The sequence below is a fragment of the Gymnoscopelus braueri genome (genome assembly GCF_963280865.1).
Source record: "Gymnoscopelus braueri genome assembly, chromosome: 9".
Lineage (NCBI taxonomy): Eukaryota > Metazoa > Chordata > Actinopteri > Myctophiformes > Myctophidae > Gymnoscopelus > Gymnoscopelus braueri.
This window is the reverse complement of record NC_137610.1, coordinates 46687847-46711963: the sequence shown is the minus strand read 5'-3', so window position 1 is coordinate 46711963 and position 24117 is coordinate 46687847. Positions and strand designations below refer to the sequence as shown.

The 24117-nt window shown below is 41.9% G+C and overlaps 1 protein-coding gene across 4 annotated transcripts in view; it reads right to left on the bottom strand.

The window, feature by feature from the left end:
• LOC308091404 (protein arginine N-methyltransferase 8) overlaps positions 1 to 23817 on the bottom strand; it is a gene marked incomplete at both ends in the record, with an annotated part of 39072 nt that extends 15255 nt beyond the window's left edge. The window contains 4 exons of one of the 4 annotated variants that reach the window (XM_080437006.1): positions 1440 to 1503; positions 13152 to 13307; positions 18025 to 18285; positions 23749 to 23817. In XM_080437006.1, coding sequence (XP_080293132.1) covers positions 1440 to 1503; positions 13152 to 13307; positions 18025 to 18285; positions 23749 to 23817 — 550 coding nt within the window. The remainder of the gene's footprint in view (positions 1 to 1439; positions 1504 to 13151; positions 13308 to 18024; positions 18286 to 23748) is intronic. The other 3 variants (XM_080437007.1, XM_080437008.1, XM_080437009.1) reach the window with 3 other exon arrangements.
• Positions 23818 to 24117: the final 300 nt, after the last annotated feature.

Sequence of the window (24117 nt, the reverse complement as noted above, 5' to 3'; positions counted from 1 at the left end):
AGATGTAATGGAGTAGAAGTATAAATGATAAAAAAATAGTACTTAAGGACAGTACTTGAGTAAATGTGTAATGTAATGTAAATGTAATGTTACTTTCCACCTCTGCTTGCCAATAAGGCTACTGTTCCTGGTTAGCATGACATATGACCCCTGTTAAGGCAGACTGTTTTCTATTGTACCTAATACAACCACAGAACACATCCTATTGACATTCCATTCAATTACAGCCGGCGTACTTGATATGCATGGAAACGGCTTACAGAAATGAATTTAGCTGACACCGTGTTAGCCTCCAGTATATTGTATATTAAAGTAGTTATCATTTGGTAGATGCGCTGGCAGTGGGGTGACAGTCAGTCAATTTGTTGTGTTCAGATTTGCATGGATGTTATTGCAAAAAAAGCACAAAGTGTTTACATCGGGTTTGTGACTTGAAGAGTCCTGTGTTAATTTCAATCCGGGAAGGCGTCTGTGTCATTTTTTGATTTCTTTGACTGTTCAAAAATAGAGCCCATAGCGCGGCACCGAGTGCCACGCTATGGGCTTTTTGTGATGCGTTGTAAGCTTGTAGATCAACTATTTCTACTATTTTGAAAATGATTAAATATGTCAGTAATGTCTTTGTATATTTCAGTTATGGGTCAAATCTGCGCTGTGCAACTTTTAATTATATACGAAGCCTAAAAGGCAAACGGAAATTAAGTTGTTTTCATATGTTCCAGTGTTCAATGCCAAAAAATTCAATAGTTAATCGCAATTATTTATGTGACAATTAATCGTCAACTTAAATTTGTAATCGTGACAGCCCTAGTTGAGTGTTGAATTAACTCTCAGAGTGTACACTTTGTACTCCACTCAGGAGGGACAGCGAGTGCATTTTCCGGCAGCGGCAGCTGCCGCGGAGCTGCCGCGGAGCTGCCGGCGGCGCCAGCTTTGGGAGTGTGCTGCGTTTGTGTTACGCAATCCCCACCAATATTATTTACGATTCTGTGCCTATCGGTACATAACTCGGACGTCGCTTAGTCGACTAGCAGACCATCGGCCGGTCGTCGCGGGCACTCGCGCCTGGAGGCGCTCGGGCGCGACTCCTTGGCCTCAAGGTCTGCTGAGTCGGCGCGCCTCCGTCATTGTCATGGTCCAAAACTATACTTTATCGGCGGAAAAAATAAGTTGACTGCCGCTCCTCCACCGGCAGTTCCGCGGCAGTTCCGCTGCTCCGCCGGCAGCTGCCGCTCCACCGCCGGCAGTCACTGCCGGCAGCTGCCGCTCCTCCACCGGCAGTTCCGCGGCAGTTCCGCGGAAGCTTCCGCTGCCGCAAAATGCACTCGCTCCTTCTGCCACTCAGAGTTAGATTTCAGGATTTGACTGTGTGTGTGTGTGTGTGTGTGCGTGCGTGCGTGCACGTGCGTGCGTGAGTGAAATCATGCTGCAGTTCTTACCGCTGTCCAGATGGTTGGACTTAATGATCCTCTCGGAGTACTCTGATATACTGGAACACTCAATCTGGAAAGAGCAAACACACACCATGCAAATATCAGCCTGACATAAAGCACCATGTACTTGGTCCTATACGACGGTGTCGAGCGCAGAATATGACTGATGTGCAAGCTTATAGATCGGCTATTTTTTTGGAACGTGACACCGCCACGGAACAGAGAATGAATTAGGCATAAAGAAGCTTGTGAATTGAATAGATTGCGTAAATGAGAGAACACAGCATTCAGCATGCTGACAAATGTTTACAGTTAAAGGAGTAGTTCACCCCAAAGATTACTTATTCTATATCAATTACACACCCCATGAAGCATTGAATTCATGGAGATATCTTTTTGTTTTTGTGCTAAGCCAATAATTTGATGACATTAGAAAGATGCTAATGTCTCCGGTAGGAGACTTAACTGCCATTGTGTACAGTATACATAAAGTATAGGTGCTTGTTTTGTTTCTGCCCATCACTAATTGTTGCTTATCATGTTACAATGCTGCAACATCCAAGAAGCACAGCAAAAGTACATTTTACTCTTATGTACCTGTATACAAGGTGTAACGGTAAAGAACCTTGAACCAATGTGATTACATGCTCCCCCTGTTGGTGCCTTCATGTCATGTCACACTAACATCACTGTTCAGCTGTTCCTGGTCTTGTCTGATTGATTGATCTACTGTAGGTCTACTTCAGGAAGCCAGAAGATATCTGTCTGTTCCAGCAGCATCCATGTGGTTGATCCCTGGGTTGTGTTAAGTTTGGACCAATTACTTTGTCCTAAGTTGTTACTTTGCATTTCCTTTGAAACATTGCTTTCCTGTCGGGGGAAGATGGTTACGAGTAGTTTAGTTTTGGGGTTTCCTTCTTAGATTTACATTTTCTTTTACTCCTGGAAGTTCAGATGTGAGCACTCCGGGTTCAATGGCCCATCGTGCAGTTGGCCTGGAGAGCTCTTCCTCCTGATGTTGATTTTGGCCTGTATCCCCTATTTCTGTTCCATTTTGTGATGATTATATTTGTTTGGTACAGCTTATATTATCGTGTTTCAAATAAATAAACCTTTGGCTTTCTCGAGAATTTGTCTGTTTACGCTATCGTGTTGTCGTTAGCGAGCTGTTTTAGAGGTCGTAACAATGAGGATAGCATCATTAGTGACGTCCATCTTGCTCTCACACTCTCTAATGGCACAGAAAATAATACCAACCATCCATCAATACAGCTATTTAATGAGTCTTTTGATTACTTATTTTTTATTGCCAAATGGAGAAATGTAGGACACGCGTTATAACCATTTGAAGGCAAAACATCCCTTGAGCTCATTTCCCTGATAACACCATCAGATGAATTAGGTTCTATCTATTCACATGGACTGTAAACTTAATTGTGTAAACCACAGACTTATTAGATTTGTTTTCTTTTACTCCCGGTATTAAGGGGTGAGCGCTCCGGGTTTAAGATGTTTTTATTTGACCCCACAAGTATCGATATTACATTTTTCATAGCTCCTATTAAGCACTAACCACCAGTACATATTGACACTAGAATAATAATAAGCAGTACATAGTGTACATGTACACAGTAAAATCCAGATTAATAATTCACTCTTGCATTTAACTGTAGGTTTTTATGTTTTTAGACTGAAGTGTAACTTAGTAAAAGTTACATTTATCTTGAAGATGCATTATAAAATAAAATAAAAAACTAGAGATTTGGGCTGTTGAATCACACTCCCCGAACTGAATTTCTCCTTTGATCATTTTATTTTACTTTTAGTAGTTTAGTAGCATCCCTGTATGCCCTTTTGTCCCCATCTTTCCTTTTTTCTCTTTCTCCCCCCCATAAAAACACCCCACAATGAATAAGCGAAAAGTTAGCATGCACCGTGAGATGTCATATATCTCATCCTCTTCTCTCTCTTTATTAAATTCAGCTCCAGTAACACTCCCCTCCGCAGTGATCCTGACATATTTTGTTCCTTGTTCACACTGTTGAAACTTTGACACCCTGCGCCCGGCGTTGCCAGGTTTTGCGAGAGAAATAAGCAACCAGGTCTACGAAAACAAGCCCAAAAGAAGCGACTAAACACATGAGCACTTGAAACTTACGGTATACTCATCGGTTATTTGAAATTAGCCGATCTACATGCGACGTGTTGTGAGCTTGTAGATCAGCTATTTTCAAAATAAATCTTGGTAAAAAAGGGAATAATTTTAAATATTTTTTGACTGGTACGGGGGTCCCTCCCTGGCACAACATCTTTTCAGATGGGGATAGGCGGACAAGGGGGTCCTTAACATGTAAAGGTTTGAGAACCGGTTGAGAACTGGTTTAAACAACATTTAAGAAGCAAGCCCAAATAAGCAACTACACTTTATAAACAAGCCCAAAAAAAACGCAACCCGCAACAACCAATATTAACAAGCAACTTTTCAGAAAAAGAAGCCCAAAGTCGCTTAGAATAAGCGGACATGGCAACACTGCCTGTGCCCCCCTTCCCCCGTCCGTCTGTCTGTCCAGGAGTTTTGATTTGTCCCTGTGATTGGACTAGGTTCCAGTTCTAGGTTCATTAGGTTCCTGGGTAGACAGGGCCTTCTCAGTTGCAGCCTCCTACCTATATGGAACCAAAGACGGTTAATTTATGAAGATAGACTATCCCAATTGTAGCTACTAGAGGCAAAATGGTACACTAATCCTACAAATGGTCTCCTAAGTGGGCGTCGGCGTCCGAAGGCAAATCTCGCGAACGTCCTTTATTGTTTACCAATAGCACCTGCTAGATCCCACGAGAGTGTGTAGCTGGGACAGAGAAAGGTTCATAATAAGGTTGATTTTCTCCTGATTTGTAAAAGAAAAAAAGACATTTTATAGTTAAAATCGTGTAAATCTTGTATGTCTTGTGACGATCGGGTCCAATATTTAGTTCAGTGACCATGAGGCTAAAGAATGGTTCAGAAGTTGTGTTCATGTTCACTCTCCCATTGGAATGAATAGACTCTAAAAAGGTGTCCATCTACATCACGCACATACAGGAATAAACTGGAGATGGCATGTCTTGCTATTTGCGTATTGGATGGAACTCACTGCCACAAAGCTGCCCCCACCCTCGCCACGTTTAAAACCACACTCAAAACCCACCTTTTAAGACTCGTATTCCAATTCCAATGCCCCTTGACTACCTTTATTTTTCAATGTTTCCTAATAAAGTTGTTTTTATTTTGTTTCTGTTTTGTAAAGCGACTTAGAGCACTTAAGCGCTATATAAATTGTATGTATCATTGGCCAATGACTTTGAGTACCTACAGGTGGCTGCAATTCGAAACGGCCCCTGTAAAAGTCAAAGCCTAGCCTGTTTTCTATTTCTTGTTTTTACGATGTTTTGCATAGTAGTGTATATTTGTCTGTCATTAAATGTCTTTATGAATTGAGTACAAAGGGCCCCAATGGAAACAAGCCAAACGCTTTCTTGGGTTTTAAATCCCCTTAGCTGACCTTGTATTGAACTGTACTTTCATGTGCTTTTTCCTGCAAACTGCTAATGAAGTATTCAATCAATCAATCAATTAATCAAACATGTTCCTTTGTCTGTCATGAACCATTTGCCTGATGAAAACATATAGCCTACGGTTGAAACATTGCCCTTGTAATACATTATTGGAGCTATAACCTCTGTTTAGGGTTGCACCACCAGAACGGCATTTACGCTAGAACTAGGCTAAGTTTGAACTGGTGCAACTGGCTCCTGGACGGTGTCTTTGGCATCCCTTGCTTTACATATTCTCTGCGTCCCACATGGAGCGTCCATGCAGAACCGGGTGAGCGCAGACAGCAAGTTCACTGCAGCTGCTTGTACTGTAACACTGATTTATTGAACCGTCTGTAATAATGGAGCTTATAATACAATAAAGGCTGCTATTCATCAAACATCGACTCAACAACATTTTTTCAGGGAATAGCCTTCGTAACAGAAACGGTATATAAGCAAAGAGACGACAGGGAATTATCTGTCGATACCCAACTCTAAAACAGTCTAATAATGCTGCAGGTATAGATTTCCACTTGTCGGTGTTAACGCTGTGTTCCACTCGGCAGGTAAATGTGTTTGCCAGGGAAAGCTCTGTAAGGTACGGCACCCATCTGGTCCCCATCAGTTCTTTTAATCCATTCAAACCGGGAACACATCTGTGTGTCATTTTAAGATTTCTTTGGGCTATAAAAAAAATAGCAGATCTACAAGCTCATAGTGCGGCACCGAGTGCCGCGCTATGAGCTTGTAGATCTGCTATTTTTTTATTATCGTGAAAATGTGTGCAAATATTTGAATAATATATATTTTTAAAGCAAACATTTGTAACTCAAAGCTTTGCTTCTGGGGGTCCCTGGAACAACATATTTTGAGATGGGGGTCCGTGACCAAAAACGTACAAATCATTTTGGGGGTCCTTGACATGGAAAAGTTTGAGGACCACTGATATTATAGCACATTAGTTTTAAAATAATAATTTAGAAGACATTTGTAGAATCCCCAGAAGCAAAGATTTGAGTTAAAAATGTTCACTTTAAAAATATATATATTCAAAGATTAAAAATTTATATATTCAAAGATTTGCACAAACTTCTCACGTTTTTTTCAAAAATAGCAGATCTACAAGCTCGTAGCGCGGCACTCGGTGCCGCGCTATGAGCTTGTATATCTGCTATTTTTGAATAGCCCAAATAAATCTTAAAATGACACAGATGTGTTCCCGGTCTAAATGGATTAATGAGCTGTGGGTGCTCTGAATGTGAAGGGCAAAGCCAGGCTAGGATCCTTATACAAAGCCTTATAGGTGGAGGGACACCAGCTGTGCACCTCCTAGCCCAAGGGATTTTCAAAACCGCTTCACATCATTGTCACCCATGGACGGATTATGGACCGGGACAATGGGGCCAGTGCTCAGCGCACAATTCCAAGTATACGAGTCCCCTCCTATATGTCCATCTGACTAAGGGCAGGTACACGCTGTAGGATATTTGGTCCGATTATGCTGTCTGGGACCTTTTTTGGGGCTCGCCGACAAAAACCCCCGATCTGACGCAGATCGGGCTGTGATCGGCGAGGTTTTGGTCGCTGTGTGTGAAAGGCTCTGCGAGACGATCCGGCCACGATAATTACGCTCGGCGATGGCTTCCCGACCGTTTTCAAATATCTACCAGGTTAGATATTCGTCTCTGTCCCCGACTCGACATGAGACAGTATCATACAGTATGAAAGTGGCTGAGATGACTCTGCGAGGAGTTGTACGCTACAGCCAATGAGAGCACATTCCAGCCACCGTGGCTATGGACTGAGGGTCGTTGGACCTAACCACAACAAACAGTCCCTACCGTAATATTACCGTCCAGTCCTGTATTAAGTTAAACATTATAAAACAAAATGAGAGAGTGAGCGAGCGTGCTCGAGGGGGGGCTGTTTATTTTAGAGCAATTGCACTCAGAGAGAGAGAGAGAGAGAGACTGAGAGAGCCAGAGCGAGTGTTTGTGTCTGTGTGTGCAGCCGCGGCGTAAATCAGACAGCGAGATTTTGAAATAAGCAATCATGTTTGTGAAAACAAGCCCAACAAAACCGACAACAAGAACTTTAAACCTGTATACAAATATGTATTATATACAAATATTGGATATTTGAAAAATAGCCAATCGACAAGCTCACGTTGTAGATCGGCTATCAAAGAAAAATCTTGAAAAAAAAAAAAGATTATGGAATAAATCCACACAGATCTTGTATGCGGGTCTATGGCACAACATATTATTTTCAGAAGGGGGAGGTCTGCGGGCAAATATTAATTTGCCATGAAAATGTTTGAGAACAACTGGTTCAAACAACATTAGGAAACAAGGCCAAATAAGCAACTACACTTTCAAGCAACTTTACAGAAAAACAATCCCAAAGTCGCTTATAATAACGGACATGGCAACACTGTGTGCTGCGTACTTGACGAGAGAGAGAGAGAGAGAGCGAGAGAGAGAGAGAGAGAAAGAGAGAGAGAGAGAGAGAGAGAGAAAGAGAGAGACGCAGATATCAGTGAAGTAAAAATTCCTCAAAATGGTACTTAAGTACAGTACTTGAGTAAATGTGCTTAGTTACTTTACACCACTTTGGACAGGTGATCGTAAAATACTGTAGCTTATAGCTTGTAAATCCTGTAAAATCTTAATCCATGCTGTCACCCAAATTGACCTTTGTTAAGCCATGGACACCCTTTTTAAAGGTCTGCCCTGATATGAAAGGAGGTATTTGCTTAGGAATCTATTACATGACTGAGATGGACAGGCAGTGGTGGAAAAAGTACTCACATTTCTTACTTAAGTGACAGTTACATTACGCAAATTTACTTGAGTAAAAGTACAAAAGCATTGGCATCAAATTTACTTGAAGTACTAAAAGTACTCAGAATGTCCCGTTTCACAAGTTATGTCTGAAATGTATATACATCTTTTGAAAATAGCTGATCTACAAGGCGCCTTGAGAGCTTGTAGATCGGCTATTTCCAAGTAGCCAAAGTATATATATAGGGCTTCAGTGGTTAATGTATGTTTTGTAATAATCTAAATCTACAAAGTAACTAACTAACATTTTCAAATAATTGTAGTGGAGTAAAAGTATGATGTAGTGGAATAGAAGTAAGAGTCTTGGAAATACTCCAGTGAAGTAAAAATTACTTAAGTACAGTACTTGAGTAAATGTACTTAGTTACTTTACACCACTGTGGACAGGTGATCGAGAGTGCTGGAAATCACTTCTGACGCAACCGTCTTCTCCCTGCATGAACTCATTTTGCTGCCGTTGAGCAGAGGTGCTGTATGTGATTATGCCCCTTGAGATGTGCATCCACCATGCATCCACCGACTACTACGGCTGCCTGGACCTGTCAACCCTGGAGCATGCCTTCTCTCCATTGCCTATTAGTGAAAAGCTGGTCAGATGGCTGTTGGCGGCTCCCATAGACTGTTTGATGCATCTGCTCACCATTAATTGGCTTGCATGAGTCTGAGTATTAACCAAAAGATGCAATGCACGATAGTTGTGTGTGTGTGTGTGTGTGTGTGTGTGTGTGTGTGTGTGTGTGTGTGTGTGTGTGTGTGTGTGTGTGTGTGTGTGTGTGTGTGTGTGTGTGTGTGTGTGTGTGTGTGTTTGAGAGAGAGAGAGAGAGAGAGAGAGAGAGAGAGAGAGAGAGAGAGAGAGAGAGAGAGAGAGAGAGAGAGAGAGAGAGAGAGAGAGAGAGAGAGAGAGAGAGAGAGAGAGAGAGAGAGAGAGAGAGAGAGAGAGAGGATCTCTATGCAAGCGCACGCTCCGGGGGTTGATACTGTGTTGCATTTGTGGCATCTCATCGGCCTGCCAACACGTGTACGACTTAGAATGGAGGCCGACGGGAAACAAAAAACGGGATCGCACTTCCGGTCGACTTCGGGTGGTGTTACACTGAAAATGGTCCCCCTAGAAAATTGAAAAAAAAAAAAAAATCGAAAAAAAGGAAAAAGCACCACAGCCCGTAGGCTACGGGATCGGCGCTTAACCGTTGGATTTAACGGCCCGTAGAACTACGGGCCCGGCGGTCAATGTGTTAAAGGTTAACTAGGTAACTTTGAGCCTAAATTCAAAATATATATGTATAGCATTTTCCCTCTATAGCCACTATGTAATTATGCTGGGGTGTTTTCCTGCAGAAAGACACATCCCTCTGGCTGTATTTTTGGTTTTGTACCACTGTTTCTGTTGACATTCCACTGTTTATGTTGACATTCATCCCTTTGGAGGGACTGAAAAGTCTATGGGGGGAGAGGGGGGCTCGGCCGGAGCTCTTAATGATCCCTTTGGACTTCAAAGGGGTTGTGCACTGAGTTGATTGATTGGGCCATAAAAGTGTCAAACTCGTTAGTGCTCTCTCAGCAATGAATGCATTAAAGACAGCAATCACTTTGATACCTAGGGGAGGGGGGAGTATGTGTAGTGTGTACACACACAGATTTGCGATCTTACCTAGTATACCTTTAACAGCATCCAGCTATAATAGTCACACTGCATGTCCTTATTATCAGCTCTCACAATGTCAGGCATAGTCACCATCCGCGGTCCCTCTGCCATGCTAAGAGTCCCACTCCAGGCCTTGGACACTATTCTCTCAATATGGCAGTTAAACAGTGAGGTGGAAATTGTCGAGTAGTAAGGTTTCAAGTTTCAAGGTCAGGGATTATCCTTAAATTTTGACACCACGAATGTCTCTTTAGGATTCTATCATCGGAGGAAGTCTTTCCACTTTATGGGTATTTCAGTGAAGTATTAGCATGATCGCTTGTTAAAGGACTAATATGTCCCCCAACGACAGAATGATGTTCTGCTGGAGAGACTTGAATCAAAGCCCAGAGCTAGTAGCTCTCAGCCAGAACAGTATCCAGAGGTGGAAAAAGTACTACCTTTTTTTTACTAAAGTAAAAGTATCAATAACTATGTAGAAATACTTTGTTACAAGTAAAAGTCTGGAATAAAAAAAATTATCGAGTAAAAGTACAAAAGTATTGGTATCAAAATGTACTTAAAGTACCAAAAGTAGAAAGTACTCGTTATGCAGAATGTCCCATTTTAAGTTTTCAAATGTATACAAATGTTTTGAAAATAGCAGATCTACAAGCTCACAATGCATCGCAACGCATTGTGAGAATTGTGAGATCGGCTATTTTCAAATGGCTGAAATGTATAGGGCTGAAGTGGTTAATGTATGTTTTGTGATAATAATCCAAATCTACAAAGTAACTAGTAACTAAAGTGTTCAAATAAATGTAGTGGAGTAAAAGTACAATATTTGCATCTGAGATGTAGTGGAGTAAACGTATTGGAAATCGGAAATACTCAAGTAAAGTACAAATACCTCAACATTTTACAAAGTACAGTACTAAATGTACTAGTTACTCTCCACCACTGCCAGTATCTCATGTGGTAAGTTTTCAGCACCGGGTCTGTGACTCAAACTGTGTGACAGTCAGGAGAGAGAGAAACTCCCTCTGGCAATTCAATGATAATCATTTCCAAAGTGAAGAGTGGCGACGTGCAGAAACGAGCTCCACCTGGTTATCACAAAGCCGCTGGTCTCTATCCAACGCACACACACACACACACACACACACACACACACACACACACACACACACACACACACACACACACACACACACACACACCGTGGCGGGTGTATAACCCCCCATGTGGAGAATCACTTCTGCTCCACAACACGGCATCTGAGGGAGCTCAGAAATAGCAAGGGTTTAACCTGTCTACCCAGCCTGAGAGGACACACTCTTTTACCTCCTGTCTGTCAAACAAACCAGCTGTGACTCAAGGTTATAAGGCAGCCCGACAGAAATACTGCACAAATCAAATGTATGTTGCCATATATGCACCGATGAGAGGTGGGTAACGAGTTACAGTACATTTACTCAAGTCACTTTTTTAATACATGGTACACCTAGTTTAATGCAATATATATTTCACTTTCAATCAAGTATATTTGTGAAGAAAAACATCTATGTTTAATCCTTTACATTTGTGCCAAATTAAAAGGAGTACATTTTTTCCAAATGATTTGGCTGCATTCCGCTAGTTAGTTTTATTGGTAATAGGTAAACACGTTTTCTCAAAACAAAAGATACTCTGTTCAATCTCTCTTTTCTTTCTTACACTGCAACTTCATCTGAGTGATGCAATAGCCCTCCATAAACTGTAGCTCCTCCCACCTCCTGGTGAAAAAGGTACAACTACGTACCTTAAGTGGCCAACAACGATTTTGTACCTTTAAAATTAGGTAAAAAGGTCCACAGTTGTCACCATAAGGGCCATTTAAAGCTTTAATGACATTCACTTTTACACCACATTCAAAGTCTTTGTCCTGGTCCTTCAAAAGTGTACAAAAAGTTTTAAGTGAAAATTCCATTCCAGTGATCCATGGCAGGTGTTTTTCTCTCACATTTCTAAAGCCTTTTCAACTGCAATGAAAAAATAAATCTTTGCCTGCGGGTGTCGCTGGTGAGGGATTTTGCCTGTCAATCATCGCCTCTGCTCCGCCCCCCCCCCAAAGGAAAGGATAGGGGAGGGGAGGGGCGAGGAGGAGAGTGGGCGGGATTAATCGACTGTGACCTCACTGTCGAAGGGCCAAGCTCAGATTACTTTTCAGCCTAATTATTCAGAAAACCCCAGACCACAGAAAATCCACTGAATGTTCTAAGTTCAGGTTTTTTGGGTGTAATTGAGGTCATAAAACCCCAAATAAAACATAGAAAATAAAAAAAAGTGAAAATGAATGTCATGATACCTTTAAGTACCCTGTACCATAGCACAGGGTACTTTTATGACAAATGTACCTTTTGGGTACAGAAATGATACCCCTATTTCTCTATCCTGTCTCTGGAGCAGTGATTCTCAAACTTTAAAATGTCAAGGTCTCCCCTTAAAGGAGAGACCACTCATTTTCAACATTGAACTATGTCTTCTAGGCAACATAGAAGGGGAGGGGGGGACTTTTTTCGTATATCCACACAACAGTTCTAAGGTGTATTAAAGACATAGTTCAATGTTGAAAATGAGTGGTATTCCCCTTTAACTCTGACAGTATACAAATGGAACCAAATGGACCCGCAAGGGTCCATTTGGTTCCATTTGTATACTTTCAGAGTTACCGACTTGTAAGGGTCAATTTAGACCCCCCTAAAGGAACCCAGAGAGTCCCTGGGATCCACTTTAAGAACCACTTTTCTAGAGGAGCAGCTCAATGCTCTCTGCCTCTCCTCCAGTCGCTCATCATCAGATCCAGACCACAAAGACACCGTGTCGCTCAACGGCAGCTGCTTTCCCTCCCAGCTCTTTGAGAGCGCCTGTGAAAGCACCAAGATCTCTGCCGCTGTCATAACTGAACTCAAGGCGATCAAACGGAAAAGCAGATGATCAGAAAAGCGTGATAGTGTCACGGTGGACAAGCACGCTTCGGCTTGTGGCGGTCCATCTACAGAAGATGGGTCGAGAGTCAAACAATACACGGCGACGGCGTGAAATAAAGCAGAACAGGGGGGGTATAAATAGGAGTGGACTAATGAGGAACAGGTGTGTAGGGTTAAGGAGGATGGATGAGGATTAGAGCCCTGCGGGGAGTATTTTCTTAATGCCGCCTGCTCCCGCAGTGATTTCATTTCTGTCCGCCGCTCCCTCCCGCAACCAAAAAAAAGCCATTTAGTCCCACGGCACCCCCGCGGGCGTGCACGAGAGAGGGTCTGTTTATTTGTGAGGAGTTTCTCACAGATAGAGGGAAAGTGTTTATATTGTGACGGGACATATATTATATAGGTATATTATATTGAGCTGCACAGCGTGAGAACGAGAGAGAGAGAGGGAGAGGGAGAGAGAGATAGAGACTCCGCTTGCGTTGTAACTTGTCCGCAGCTCAGAAAGGGAAATTACGTTCTCCTCTGCATGTAGACATATTCATATCTGAATACTTCATTCATCCGCCTGTCTGTCTGTCTGTCTGTCTGTCTGTCTGTCTGTCTGTCTGTCTGTCTGTCTGTCTGTCTGTCTGTCTGTCTGCCTGCCTGCCTGCCTGCCTGTCTGTCTGTCTGTCTGTCTGTCTGTCTGTCCATGTCTTACCCCGTACACGTGCTTGGCGCCCGCCTTGGCGGCGAACATGGCCAGGATCCCGGTGCCGCTGCCCACGTCCAGCACTATCTTGTCCTTGAAGGCGTGCTTGTTGTGATACATGGAGTTCCTGTAGGTCAGCGTCCGCACCTCGTCCTTCAGCATCTCCTGTTGGGGGACACACACAGTGACAAATGGCTTGTTTTGTTTTGCCTTGTTGTTTTTCCAGAGTCCTCTCCACAAGGCAATGGGTTTTTGCTGTTGTATCTGTGCTGTAGTGACATATATCATCCATCTCAGTTTCTGAGCGGAACAGTGGTGGTAAAAGTATCAATACTGCAATGTAGAAATACTCTGTTACAAGTAAAAGTCTGGAATTCAAAATGTACTTGAGTAAAAGTATAAAAGTAATGGCATCAAAATGTACTTAAAGTAACAAAAGTATAAAGTACTCATTGTGCAGAATGTCCCATTACAAGTTTTCAAATGTATACAAATCTTTTGAAAATAGCAGATCTACAAGCTCACAATGCGTCGCATCGTGAGCTTGTAGATCTGCTATTTTCAAATGGCCGAAATGTATGTAGGCTTGAAGTGGATATGTATGTTTTTTTATAATAATCAAAATCTACAACTACAACAAGTGGAGTAAAAGTACAATATTTGCCTCTGAGATGTAGTGGAGTAGAAGTAAAAGTATTGCAAATGGGAAATAATCCAGTAAAGTAAAAAAATCTCCAAAGTGTACTTAAGTAAATGTACTTAGTTACTTTACACCACTGGACAAATGGCTTCACGCTTTTGTTTTGTTTGTTTTGTTTTGTTGTTTTTCAGAGTCCTCTCCACAGGCAATGGGTTTTTGCTGTTGTATCTGTGAGCTGTAGTGACATATATCATCCATCTCAGTTTCTGTGTGGAGTTACATCTGGTGTGGGCGAATGAGGCTCTTTCTTTTACCACTTAAAACCCTACCGTCTTTATTCTGGGGCTAATCTGAGTTCCCAGAAGTTTTCGCCAGCTCTCGCATACAAACGGGAGGAGCGAGGAACTTCTGGGCCAGAGCCCTGGTATTTGTGGACGGGATGTAATTTACGCTCAGAATCTGAGCGGACACGCCTCTTACCGGTCTGAGAGCTGTGCAACTCGTCTAAACAGTCCGACGAGAGGCAAACAGCAGTACACAACAATGGCGGCCGCAATTTCTCAAGGAGAAATTGCTTCCCGTCGCTCCTATTTACATGCAACACCCACCGCATGTGGATCCCGCCCCCTTTTCTTCATTGGCTGTTGATTTGAATCAGAACGCAGTGGCCGCGCCCCTGCTGTCCAGGCTGTGAGGCGAAGTCTCCCAGACTATTCTGGGGCTAACGTTTGCAAAAATAGCAGCTCTACAAGCTGACAACAACGCGTCGTGTTGTGACAACTTTGTGAGCTTGTAGATTGACTATTTTCGGGAACGATGTTACTGTAGTAGGGCTAAAACAGAAGGGTGCCTAGTATAGAGCCCTGGGCAGTGGTGGAAAAAGTACTAAAATGTTGTACTTAAGTAAAAGTATCAATACTGCAATGTAGAAATACTCCATTACAAGTAAAAGTCCGGAATTCAGAATTGACTTGAGTAAAAGAACAAAAATATTGGCATAAAAATGTACTTAAAGTACCAAAAGTAAAAGTACTCATTATGCAGAATGTCGCATTTCACAAGTTTAATGTATTATTTTTTTATTGCAGATCTACAAGCAGATCTACGAGTTTGTTGATCGGCTATTTTCAAATGGACTGAATGTTTATAGGGCTGAAGTTGTTAACATATGTTTTGTAATAATAATCAAAATCTACAAGGTAACTAACTAAAGTTTTCAAATAAATGTAGTGGAGTAAAAGTACAATATTTGCCTCTGAGATGTAGTGGAGTAGAAGTAAAAGTATTGGAAATTGGAAATACTCAAGTAAAGTACAAATACCTCAAAATTGTACTTAAGTACAGCACTTGTGTGGTAAATGTGTGTAGTCTTGGAGATGGTCACCGGCGGGGAATGAATTGAGGCGTGTGTGTGTGTGTGTGTGTGTGTGTGTGTGTGTGTGTGTGTGTGTGTGTGTGTGTGTGTGTGTGTGTGTGTGTGTGTGTGTGTGTGTGTGTGTGTGTGTGTGTGTGTGTGTGTGTGTGTGTGTGTGTGTGTGTGTGTGTGTGTGTGTGTGTGTGTGTGTGTATGGCCCAACATGGAAGCCTAGATTCTTGTTGGTTCTGACTGGTTCCCGTGCATGAGAGTGTGTGTGTATGCTCCATCTTCAGCTTATTTATTTTTTTCGTAAATCAACGCTATTGAACACCCTTTACGTCTGTGTAAAAAATCTAAACATTTGAACAAATGAAAAGTATTAAAAAGCGCCTCTGACGAAACCTCCCAACTCCATTGGATCCTCAAACTGTCCGTCAAAAACAAACAACTCCCCCTCTCTACTCTGCTGCAACCTTTTCACAACACAGAACAGAGCAGAGCAGTGAACGAGGAGGAGTATCACGTAAACAAACTCCCCGTAGTCTGTTAAAACTATGCAGTGTACCTGTTTATCAAACTTAGCACTGACGCTAATGTTATGAAAACAAGTGTAATTATATTTCTAAAATCTATGAAGTGTTTAATGAAGAGAGCAATGTGACAAGAAGAAAGGAGTTGATAGAATTTCTGTCGCGACTCGCGCTAGTTCTACTGAATCTCCAATTCTGTGAACCCCTCTTTGCAAAAGTTATTGTAATATTTAAAGTCCTGTTTATTATTTTTGGCCTATATAAGTGTCATGAAGCATCAGGGCATTAATTCACACGTTGTTGTGATGCATTGTGAGCTTGGAGATCCATTGTTAGCTTTTGGACATTTGTACCTTTTGAAACCTCTCCCTCAGCAGCAAGTGGAGCTATTGTTGTTGGGACACCTAACTCCATTTCAGCTTGATTTCTGCTCGTCTGAAACTACTAACTCCACTTGCGCTGGGTAAAGTGTTGATTTACCCGCGATTTGGGTAAAGTGTTGATAATATAATGACACATGCAAGTATCTGACAATATATAAAGTCACTATACCAACTTTGATGAGGCAGTATTGCTTTGTTTTAAAAATACAAGGTTTTCTTCATTTCCTAAAAAACGTATATTTTGTTTTTTCGTTTCCTGAACAATGAGCGTTTTGGAGTTAGCAGGTTCGGGCTGGACAGCAGAGATATGTATATGTATATGTATGTATAATGCGTATATGCTACAGATTTACGACACTTGAGTACACATACTTAGTTACTTTCCACCACTGGCCCTGGGAGACCCCAATCAACTTACAGTATAGCATAGCGTTTCAGTGGTTGAACCCTACTTTGCTGACTGGAGTCCCCCAGGGATCTATACTAGATTCTCTAGTATCGCCCTCTCTACACCAAATATGAACATAGCCAGTCTACAGTATAAGCTCACGACAGGTTGCAACAAGCTTATAGGTCAGCTATTTTCACTGAGTGTTGGCCCCGAGAATAGGGATGCTAGGGTTTAAAGGACGACTTCACCCATTTTCAACCTATCTTCATATAATTGGTCCTCACTAATGCTCATGATAAAATTGTAAAAAACAAATCTACTCTGTCTGTGTCTCAGAGGAGGGCTGTGGACAATTCAGAATCTCTCGTCTACCAGTGACATCATCGATAGGGAATCCAAGCTAATAGAAACTGCAGGCTTTCTATTCCTGGAAAGTTGCAATGCAATAATAGAAGCCATTGTTCTCACGTTAATATACATCTAAATAAAATGTTTTAAATCTTGTTGAGAAAAAAAATCCTGCCTAATGATGATGTCACTGGTAGACGGGTTTCTGGACTGTCCACAGCCCTCCTCTGAGACACAGACCAAGTAGGAAAAAAATATACCATTCTATCATGAGCATTAGTGAGGACCTATTATATGAAGAGGAATGGGTGAAGTCGTCCTTTAAGTGGTTCAAATAGCCTCATTCACTCACACAGAGACTGAGATAGATGATAATGTCTCTACACCTCACGGATGACAACAGCAGCTCTGCTACTTTTGCCTAATGTTTGACCCCAGAAATAGGATTGCTAGGGCTCTCTCACGTATACAACCTGAGCTTTTCCACCTTTTTGTGTCTCTCACCCCTGAGGGCCAACTAAGTCAAGCATTTTCAGAGAGTTGAAATAACGGAGGTTGAATGGCACTTTAGTGTTCTCGCTTTTCCCATCTCAGCAGCCCGGAAATGTGTTTTTTTTCTCCCCCAACTGTTGTTTGTGTCATGAATACATCCACACAAATCACACATATTACGCACTGATACACTGACATCATTTTTATTTGGAACGAGGTAATGTTTTTTGTTGCGAATAAAGGCATCAATCTGTATGAATGAGGCATCATCTACACAGCATTGGTTCTCAAACTTTTTCATATCAAAGACCCCCAAAATGATATGTATTTGGCCCCCATCTAAAAAAAAATGTTCCAGGGACCCCCAGAAGCAAGGATTTTAGTTAAAAATATATATAATTTCAAAGGTTTGCACAAATTTTCACGATTTTTCAAAAATAGCAGATCTACAATATCTATGATAGCCTGTATATCTGCTATTTTTGGATAGCCAAAGTATAAAAGATTAAAGTGGTTGAAGTTACTGTGATTGTGACACATTTTGCTGGGGACCCCTGGGTACGCCCCCAAGGACCCCCGGGGTCCCCGGACCTCACTTTGAGAACCAATGATCTACAGAATATACCGTAAGTGGTTCTCAACCAAATTTTTTTTTGTACTTTTCCCACCACTGGACAGAGAGGGAATATGGCCACAGGTCTCTAATATGCGAGGAAACAACCGGACAGTCCATATAGTTACCTCGTGGATGCCGAAGTGGGCGTACGAGTCAAAGTAGTAGTCTCTGGACGTCATCTCCTCCTCGCCGAGGAACTTGGCCATCTTTCCTCGCCCGGGGCAGCTAGTAGGCAGGCTGGCAACATGGGGGGTGTGAGGAGGCGGGCATGGTGGGCGAGAGCCCGGGGCGGCGTGGTGGACCGAGGGCACGGGCTTCGGCAGCGGAGTGGGCTGTACCGACTGGGAGGGGATGATGCGTGTTGGCTTTGGCTGTGGCTGCTGTTGCTGGACACGGGGGTGGATGAGGTAGGAAGGGAAGGAAAGGAAAGGAACAAAGTAAAAAGGTCAGTAAGGATGCAAGTATAGGCCTGTCACAAATATGACATAATCGTCTAATTGCAATTATTTGAGATAATCGCAATTATTTTTGCAAAATTGTCATAATCGTTTCCGTGTTCATTCATTTACTAAAAAAACATTAAAAGTTGAACAGCAACATTTGTTGTATATATGGAGGTTTCTGTGCGACAGCAACATTTGTTGTATATTATGGATTGAAGTTCAGACTTTTGATGTTGTCACAAAAAAAGTTATCAAGTCCTCTGAGCCTCAGCAAGGAAGTCGCTGTGAAGCTGGATTACCGCTGAACTTTGTTGGCTAATCTGTCACACACATCTGATACAGTATGTGTCTGAACACATGGCTCAGTGCACACTACTGCACAGCACAGGTTCAGCTCAAGGTTATGTATTAGATATTTTCAGAGTGTGTCTTCGAGGAGAGATATGATTATGTAAGCTTAAGGTGTGATTTTATTGGTCGATCATCAACCTTGTTGCCTATACGCTGCAAAATCCCGAGTCAGTTTATATTAAGTGTAAACACCCCCTGAGTAAACATTCTGCTCTTTGCTGTGTATAAATTATTACCCCAAAAATGTTATGAAACTGCAGAAAACGTGTTGTAACATCTTTCCATTCCAGGCCTGACACTATACAGAAACTGTAGATGAATTTGCTTTGGTGTAAAACTCATACAATCTCACTCTGATGCTGTAATGTGTTTGATCTTGTTCTTGGCGTTCTGACAGTGAGTGATGTTGACTTGTGATGTGATGATATTTCCAATCAAAAGGACATGATGGAAAAACTGCTGACTGGAGAGGTGATACCAAGTACATTACATAGCCCCCCCCCCCCCCCCCCCCCCAGCCCCCCCCCAATATTGCAACGCAGAGACAAAAATGCCATCTGGAAAGTTATTAAGGGATGGGTTAGATGCAGGTGCAGTTACAGTAACCCCTGCTCATTTTGCTAGGGTCTGACGGCACAGGGTTGAGGGCAGAGTAAAGCAACTTGCAAAGGGTCTGGTCTACAAGATACACCACAACGTTAAGACACCCATGTACCTGTCAAAGTAAATGAGGTCCACAATCACAACACCAGAGGAAGCTCCACTGATCACGTCCAACCCAGATTTGGCACAAACAAGGGGTTGAATTCGTTCTCCTGCTATGCCACTAAAATGCGAAATGCCCTACCAAAAGCCGTGAAGGAGTGTACAACCCTACTCTCCTTCAAAACCTCCCTAAAAGAGTACCTAGAGGTGGCTGCAGTTTGAAATTGGCCCTGTAAAAGTCAAAGCCTATATAGTTTTTCGTATTTTTAAACAGTTTTTATGATGTTTTGCATAGTAGTGTAGATCTGTCTGTCATTTAATATCTTTATGAATTGAGTACAAAGGACCCTAATGGAAACAAGCCATAGGCTTTCTTCGGTTTTAAATCCTATTAGCTGACCTTGTATTGAACTGTACTTTCATGTGCTTTTTTCTGCAAACTTCTAATCAAGTATTCAATCAATCAATCAATCAATCAATCAATCAATCAATCAATCAGTGATGTGTCAGGTGAGACCGGCAGTATCGAACGTAACAGAGATGTTTGGAGTTCTATTTCTGTTTCTGAACACTATAATCTATGCACTCAGGTTCCAGTGGTGGTATATCGGAGAAGGACATTCTCTTGTTGGAGTGTAAATCAGGTTGCTGTGGGGCTTGAGTGGTGCCAATAAGAGTCACCTTACACCTGTCTCACCGTCCCGACTGCTGCAGGGGATGAGCAGGACATTAAGGGTGATTTATACTGGGGTTGCATGTACTGAAAATAGCAGATTTACAAGCTCACAATGCGTCGCATCACAACACGATGTGAGCTTGTAGATTGTCTGTTTTCGGAGGGGGGGCGGCATGGCGTGCATCCAAGTATGAATCGCCCTATCATGCGGCGTTTCAAGGCATTTCTATTTACTTAATACAAGTCTTTGATGAGTTTGAGAACCTGTGCAAGAAGTGTAGTAAGAGAAAACAGACTTCATACACTGGATCCAGTTCCAACTGTATTGTTTTTTATTTGTTATGCCACCAAGGTTACGTTTCGAGTCTGGTAGCTCTTCCTCAGCTTTTAGTCTGAGGAAAAAGCTACTAGGCAGTAGGCACGAAACATCACCTTCAAAGGTAGTTTACCTTTGAAGCTGGATCTAATGATCTCCTTCCTCTTAATATTTGCCTCTGCCTTTTTCACTTTGGATGTTCGTGCTCTATTCACTGTTTGCAAAGACCTTGTAGTAAACCATTACCTTTAGCAAGGGCGTACCGTCATAGAGGCCAATGGGGCCATGGCCCGGTCTGGAAAACTCTGCTCCCCTATTTTTTTATATATATAAAAAAATAAAATAAAAAATAAATCGTCTTTTTTTTCCTCTACCGGCGCAGTAGCTCCGCAGCCTCCACCCACCCCACCGTTCCCATTGTCAAGCGGCCCCAGCCAGACATGCTAATTGCCTCTAATAAACAAGTCGTGATCTCTGTGGCTGTGCTAAACATGTTCTGCAGGTTTTGGCTCTGCTGTCTGCCCTTATTGAAATGAAGGGTCGCTATGCTGTGTCCCTCGACTCCCTCGTCCTGTGTGCACTAACAGTCACTGCATGCACTGAATACCATTGGTGGAAAAAGTACTCAAATGTTTTACTTAAACAAAAGTATCAATTCTGCGATGTAAAAATACTCTGTTACAAGTAAAAGTAAGGTATTCAAAATGTACTTGAGTAAAAGTAGAAAAGTTTTGGTATCAAAATGTATTTAAAGTACCAAAAGTAAAAGTAGGCTACTCATTATGCAGAAGGTCCCATTTCACAAGTTTTCAAATGTGAAAAAAAAGTTTTCTAACCCTTGATACTTTTACTTAAATAAAACATTTGAGGATGGAACACACTGAGGGATGGGTAGAGTGTTGTTAATGTTGTTTTATGGTCATTTAATGAATTAATTAAGCAAAAAAATCGCGCGCGCTTCGCACGCGTACATGCCCGCAACGCAGTGGGTGGGGGGCCAGGGGGAAGGGGGGAGTCATTAAGAATCTTGCCCGGTCCACGTTAGAACCCACCATACGCGCCTGACCTTTAGTTTACTGCGTCCCCATTCTATGTAGGGTCTAGGATCTATCTTTCCTTTTCCCTTTCATGCACATACACTGCAATGCCATAGCTCACTCAGTTTCCAGCAGGTACGCATATACTAAAAACATAATTATATGATTTACTGTAAGCACTTATCAAGTCCTACAGTATGGGGATGGTTTATCACTTTGATATATTAGTTAGAATCTATCTAAATTCATAATGTGATACTGCACTCTAGCCCCCTATATTCAAAAAGAGAAGAGGACTGTACATTTGGTATGCTGCCATCATGGCACTCAGGCGCCTCTTATACTTACTGCCAATACTCCTACATTACAGAGAGCATCATGAGGGAGTGATCCATGAAGCTTCCTCTAATAATGTATCAGATGCCGCTTATATATAGAATATCTCGCTTCCTCCGTGAATAAACTGGTGGTAAGTGAACTTTGATGAGTCAGAGTGAAGCTTCCAAAAGCCTTAAATGTATCATGTTCATATTTCAGCAGACTTGTAGATCTAGAAAGTTAAAGTTAATTCTGCATTGCAAAAGTATAATAAGTTGTATTTTATTTTATTTTATTCCCTCATGTTTAAAGTACACCATCGTGAATTAAAACAAGTAAGATCGAAGTAGGTTGTGAAGCAATAAATGGCTGGCAGTAAATTGTGGGTTCATTTGGGGGTCGTTCTCATGAAAAAGTTTGAGAATTAGAGATCTTAACACCAGTGATTCTCAACTTGTGGGTCGGGACCCCAACACGATTTTTTTTAGGGGGGGGGGGGGGGGGGGACAGTGAATTGACAAGTTAAGGACTTTTAAGACCTTTCTAATACCTAATATATTAGGTATGCAAGGTGTTATGAGCTTGTAGATCTGCTATTTTCACATATTTATCTATGGAACTGAGTCGAACTAAATTGAATGCTTCAACTCCAGCCTGTCAACTTCTAACATTCCAAGTGCTTATCAGGGTGGGATGGGGTGGGATGGGGGGGGGTCCCCAGTTCAAATATGATGGCCGTGACCCCCCACATTTTTGGGGGGGTCACCACCTGAAAAGGTTGAGAACCACTGGACAATGCAGTGTCACACTGAGAGCCACCCACCCACCCCCAAACACTGTGGACCCCTAACACCGGGGACCAGTGGTGTAAAGTAACTAAGTACATTTACTCAAGTACTGTACTTAAGTACAATTTTGAGGTATTTTACTATTTTTACTTTACTGGAATATTTTAAAGTGTCAGTACTTTTACTTATACTCCACTACATCTCAGAGGCGAATATGGTACTTTAACTACTTTTACTCCACAACAATTATTCGAAAACTTTTTTAACTAGTTTCTAGTTACTTTGTAGATTTAGATTATCATCACAAAACATACATCAACTAATACTTCAGCCCTATATTTCGGCCATTTGAAAATAGCCAATCTACAAGCCCACAATGCGCAGCGATGCAACGCATTGTGAGCTTGTAGATCTGCTATTTTCAAAAGATTTTTATACATTGTGAAATGGTACATTCTTCACAATGATGAGTACTTTTACTTTTGGTACTTTAAGACGCGCAGCAGCAGGTCTGCACGGACGGTGATGCAGTCAGTCAGTCAGCACCATGGACAGCGCATGGAGTCTCACCGCAGCATCCATGCCGGTGCAACACTGTCTCACTGTCTCACTGTCCTGTCCCGCTCACCTGACCACGGGGATCGTGCGATTCGTGCCAGTTAATATAGCCAAGGCTAATAAGACATGAGGGGATTCTTTAAAATGTTTTCTAAATCCTAACAGTTATTTTTTTTGAAAAAAATCTAAAACATTTTTTTTTTCAAGATTAAAAAAAAATTGCAAATCTACAAGCTCATAGTACGGCACTCGGTGCCGCGCTATGCCTATGAGCTTGTATATCTGCTATTTTTTGAATAGCCAAAGAAATCTAAAGTGACACAGATGCTTTCCAGGTCTTGATGGGTTTAATAATGCTAAATGTGAAGAATTATTACACAGAAAATGTTGCAAAAATGACGACAACCCAAAACAAACTAGGCTAATTTAACCCGGAGTGTATTGGTGTTAAAACAATATAGCGAACTTCACTTCACAGCCCTAAATAAGTCTGTTTTCTAGGGGGAATGAACACAGTTTTCGGTAGGGTTATGGTTATGGTATAGCAGCACCGACCACATGCCACTTCTCAAGGTGAGACATCTCCCTGGAATGCATGTGGAAATCAGCGATTTTCGGCATTTAAATGAACCAAATCAGAGAGGTTTTATTTCTTACCTCGGTGCTGTCCGACTCCGCCATCTTCCTCCTGAGGAGCATGCAACGGGACGAGTGCTTAATTCCCATAAGAGCCAATAAAAAGATCTGGTTCCACTCAAAAAAGATCTGGTCCACGGACCACTCCAGAAGAAGAAGAAGAAGGAGAACGGGTTGAGGAGGGGAATTCTATGCACCTCGTTGTGAACGCCAGGCGCCTATAGGTCCTATAGTTTATTTAAAGCTTTAGTTGTAGGCTATTATATTCCAGAGACGCATCTCAGAAGTGTTCTTATATTGTAAAGTGTGAGACTATGATAAAACGACAAACATACATAAAGTCCCCGAATAAAAGCGACATCTGTTATTGTAGGAGAGTGTCTTGTTGTT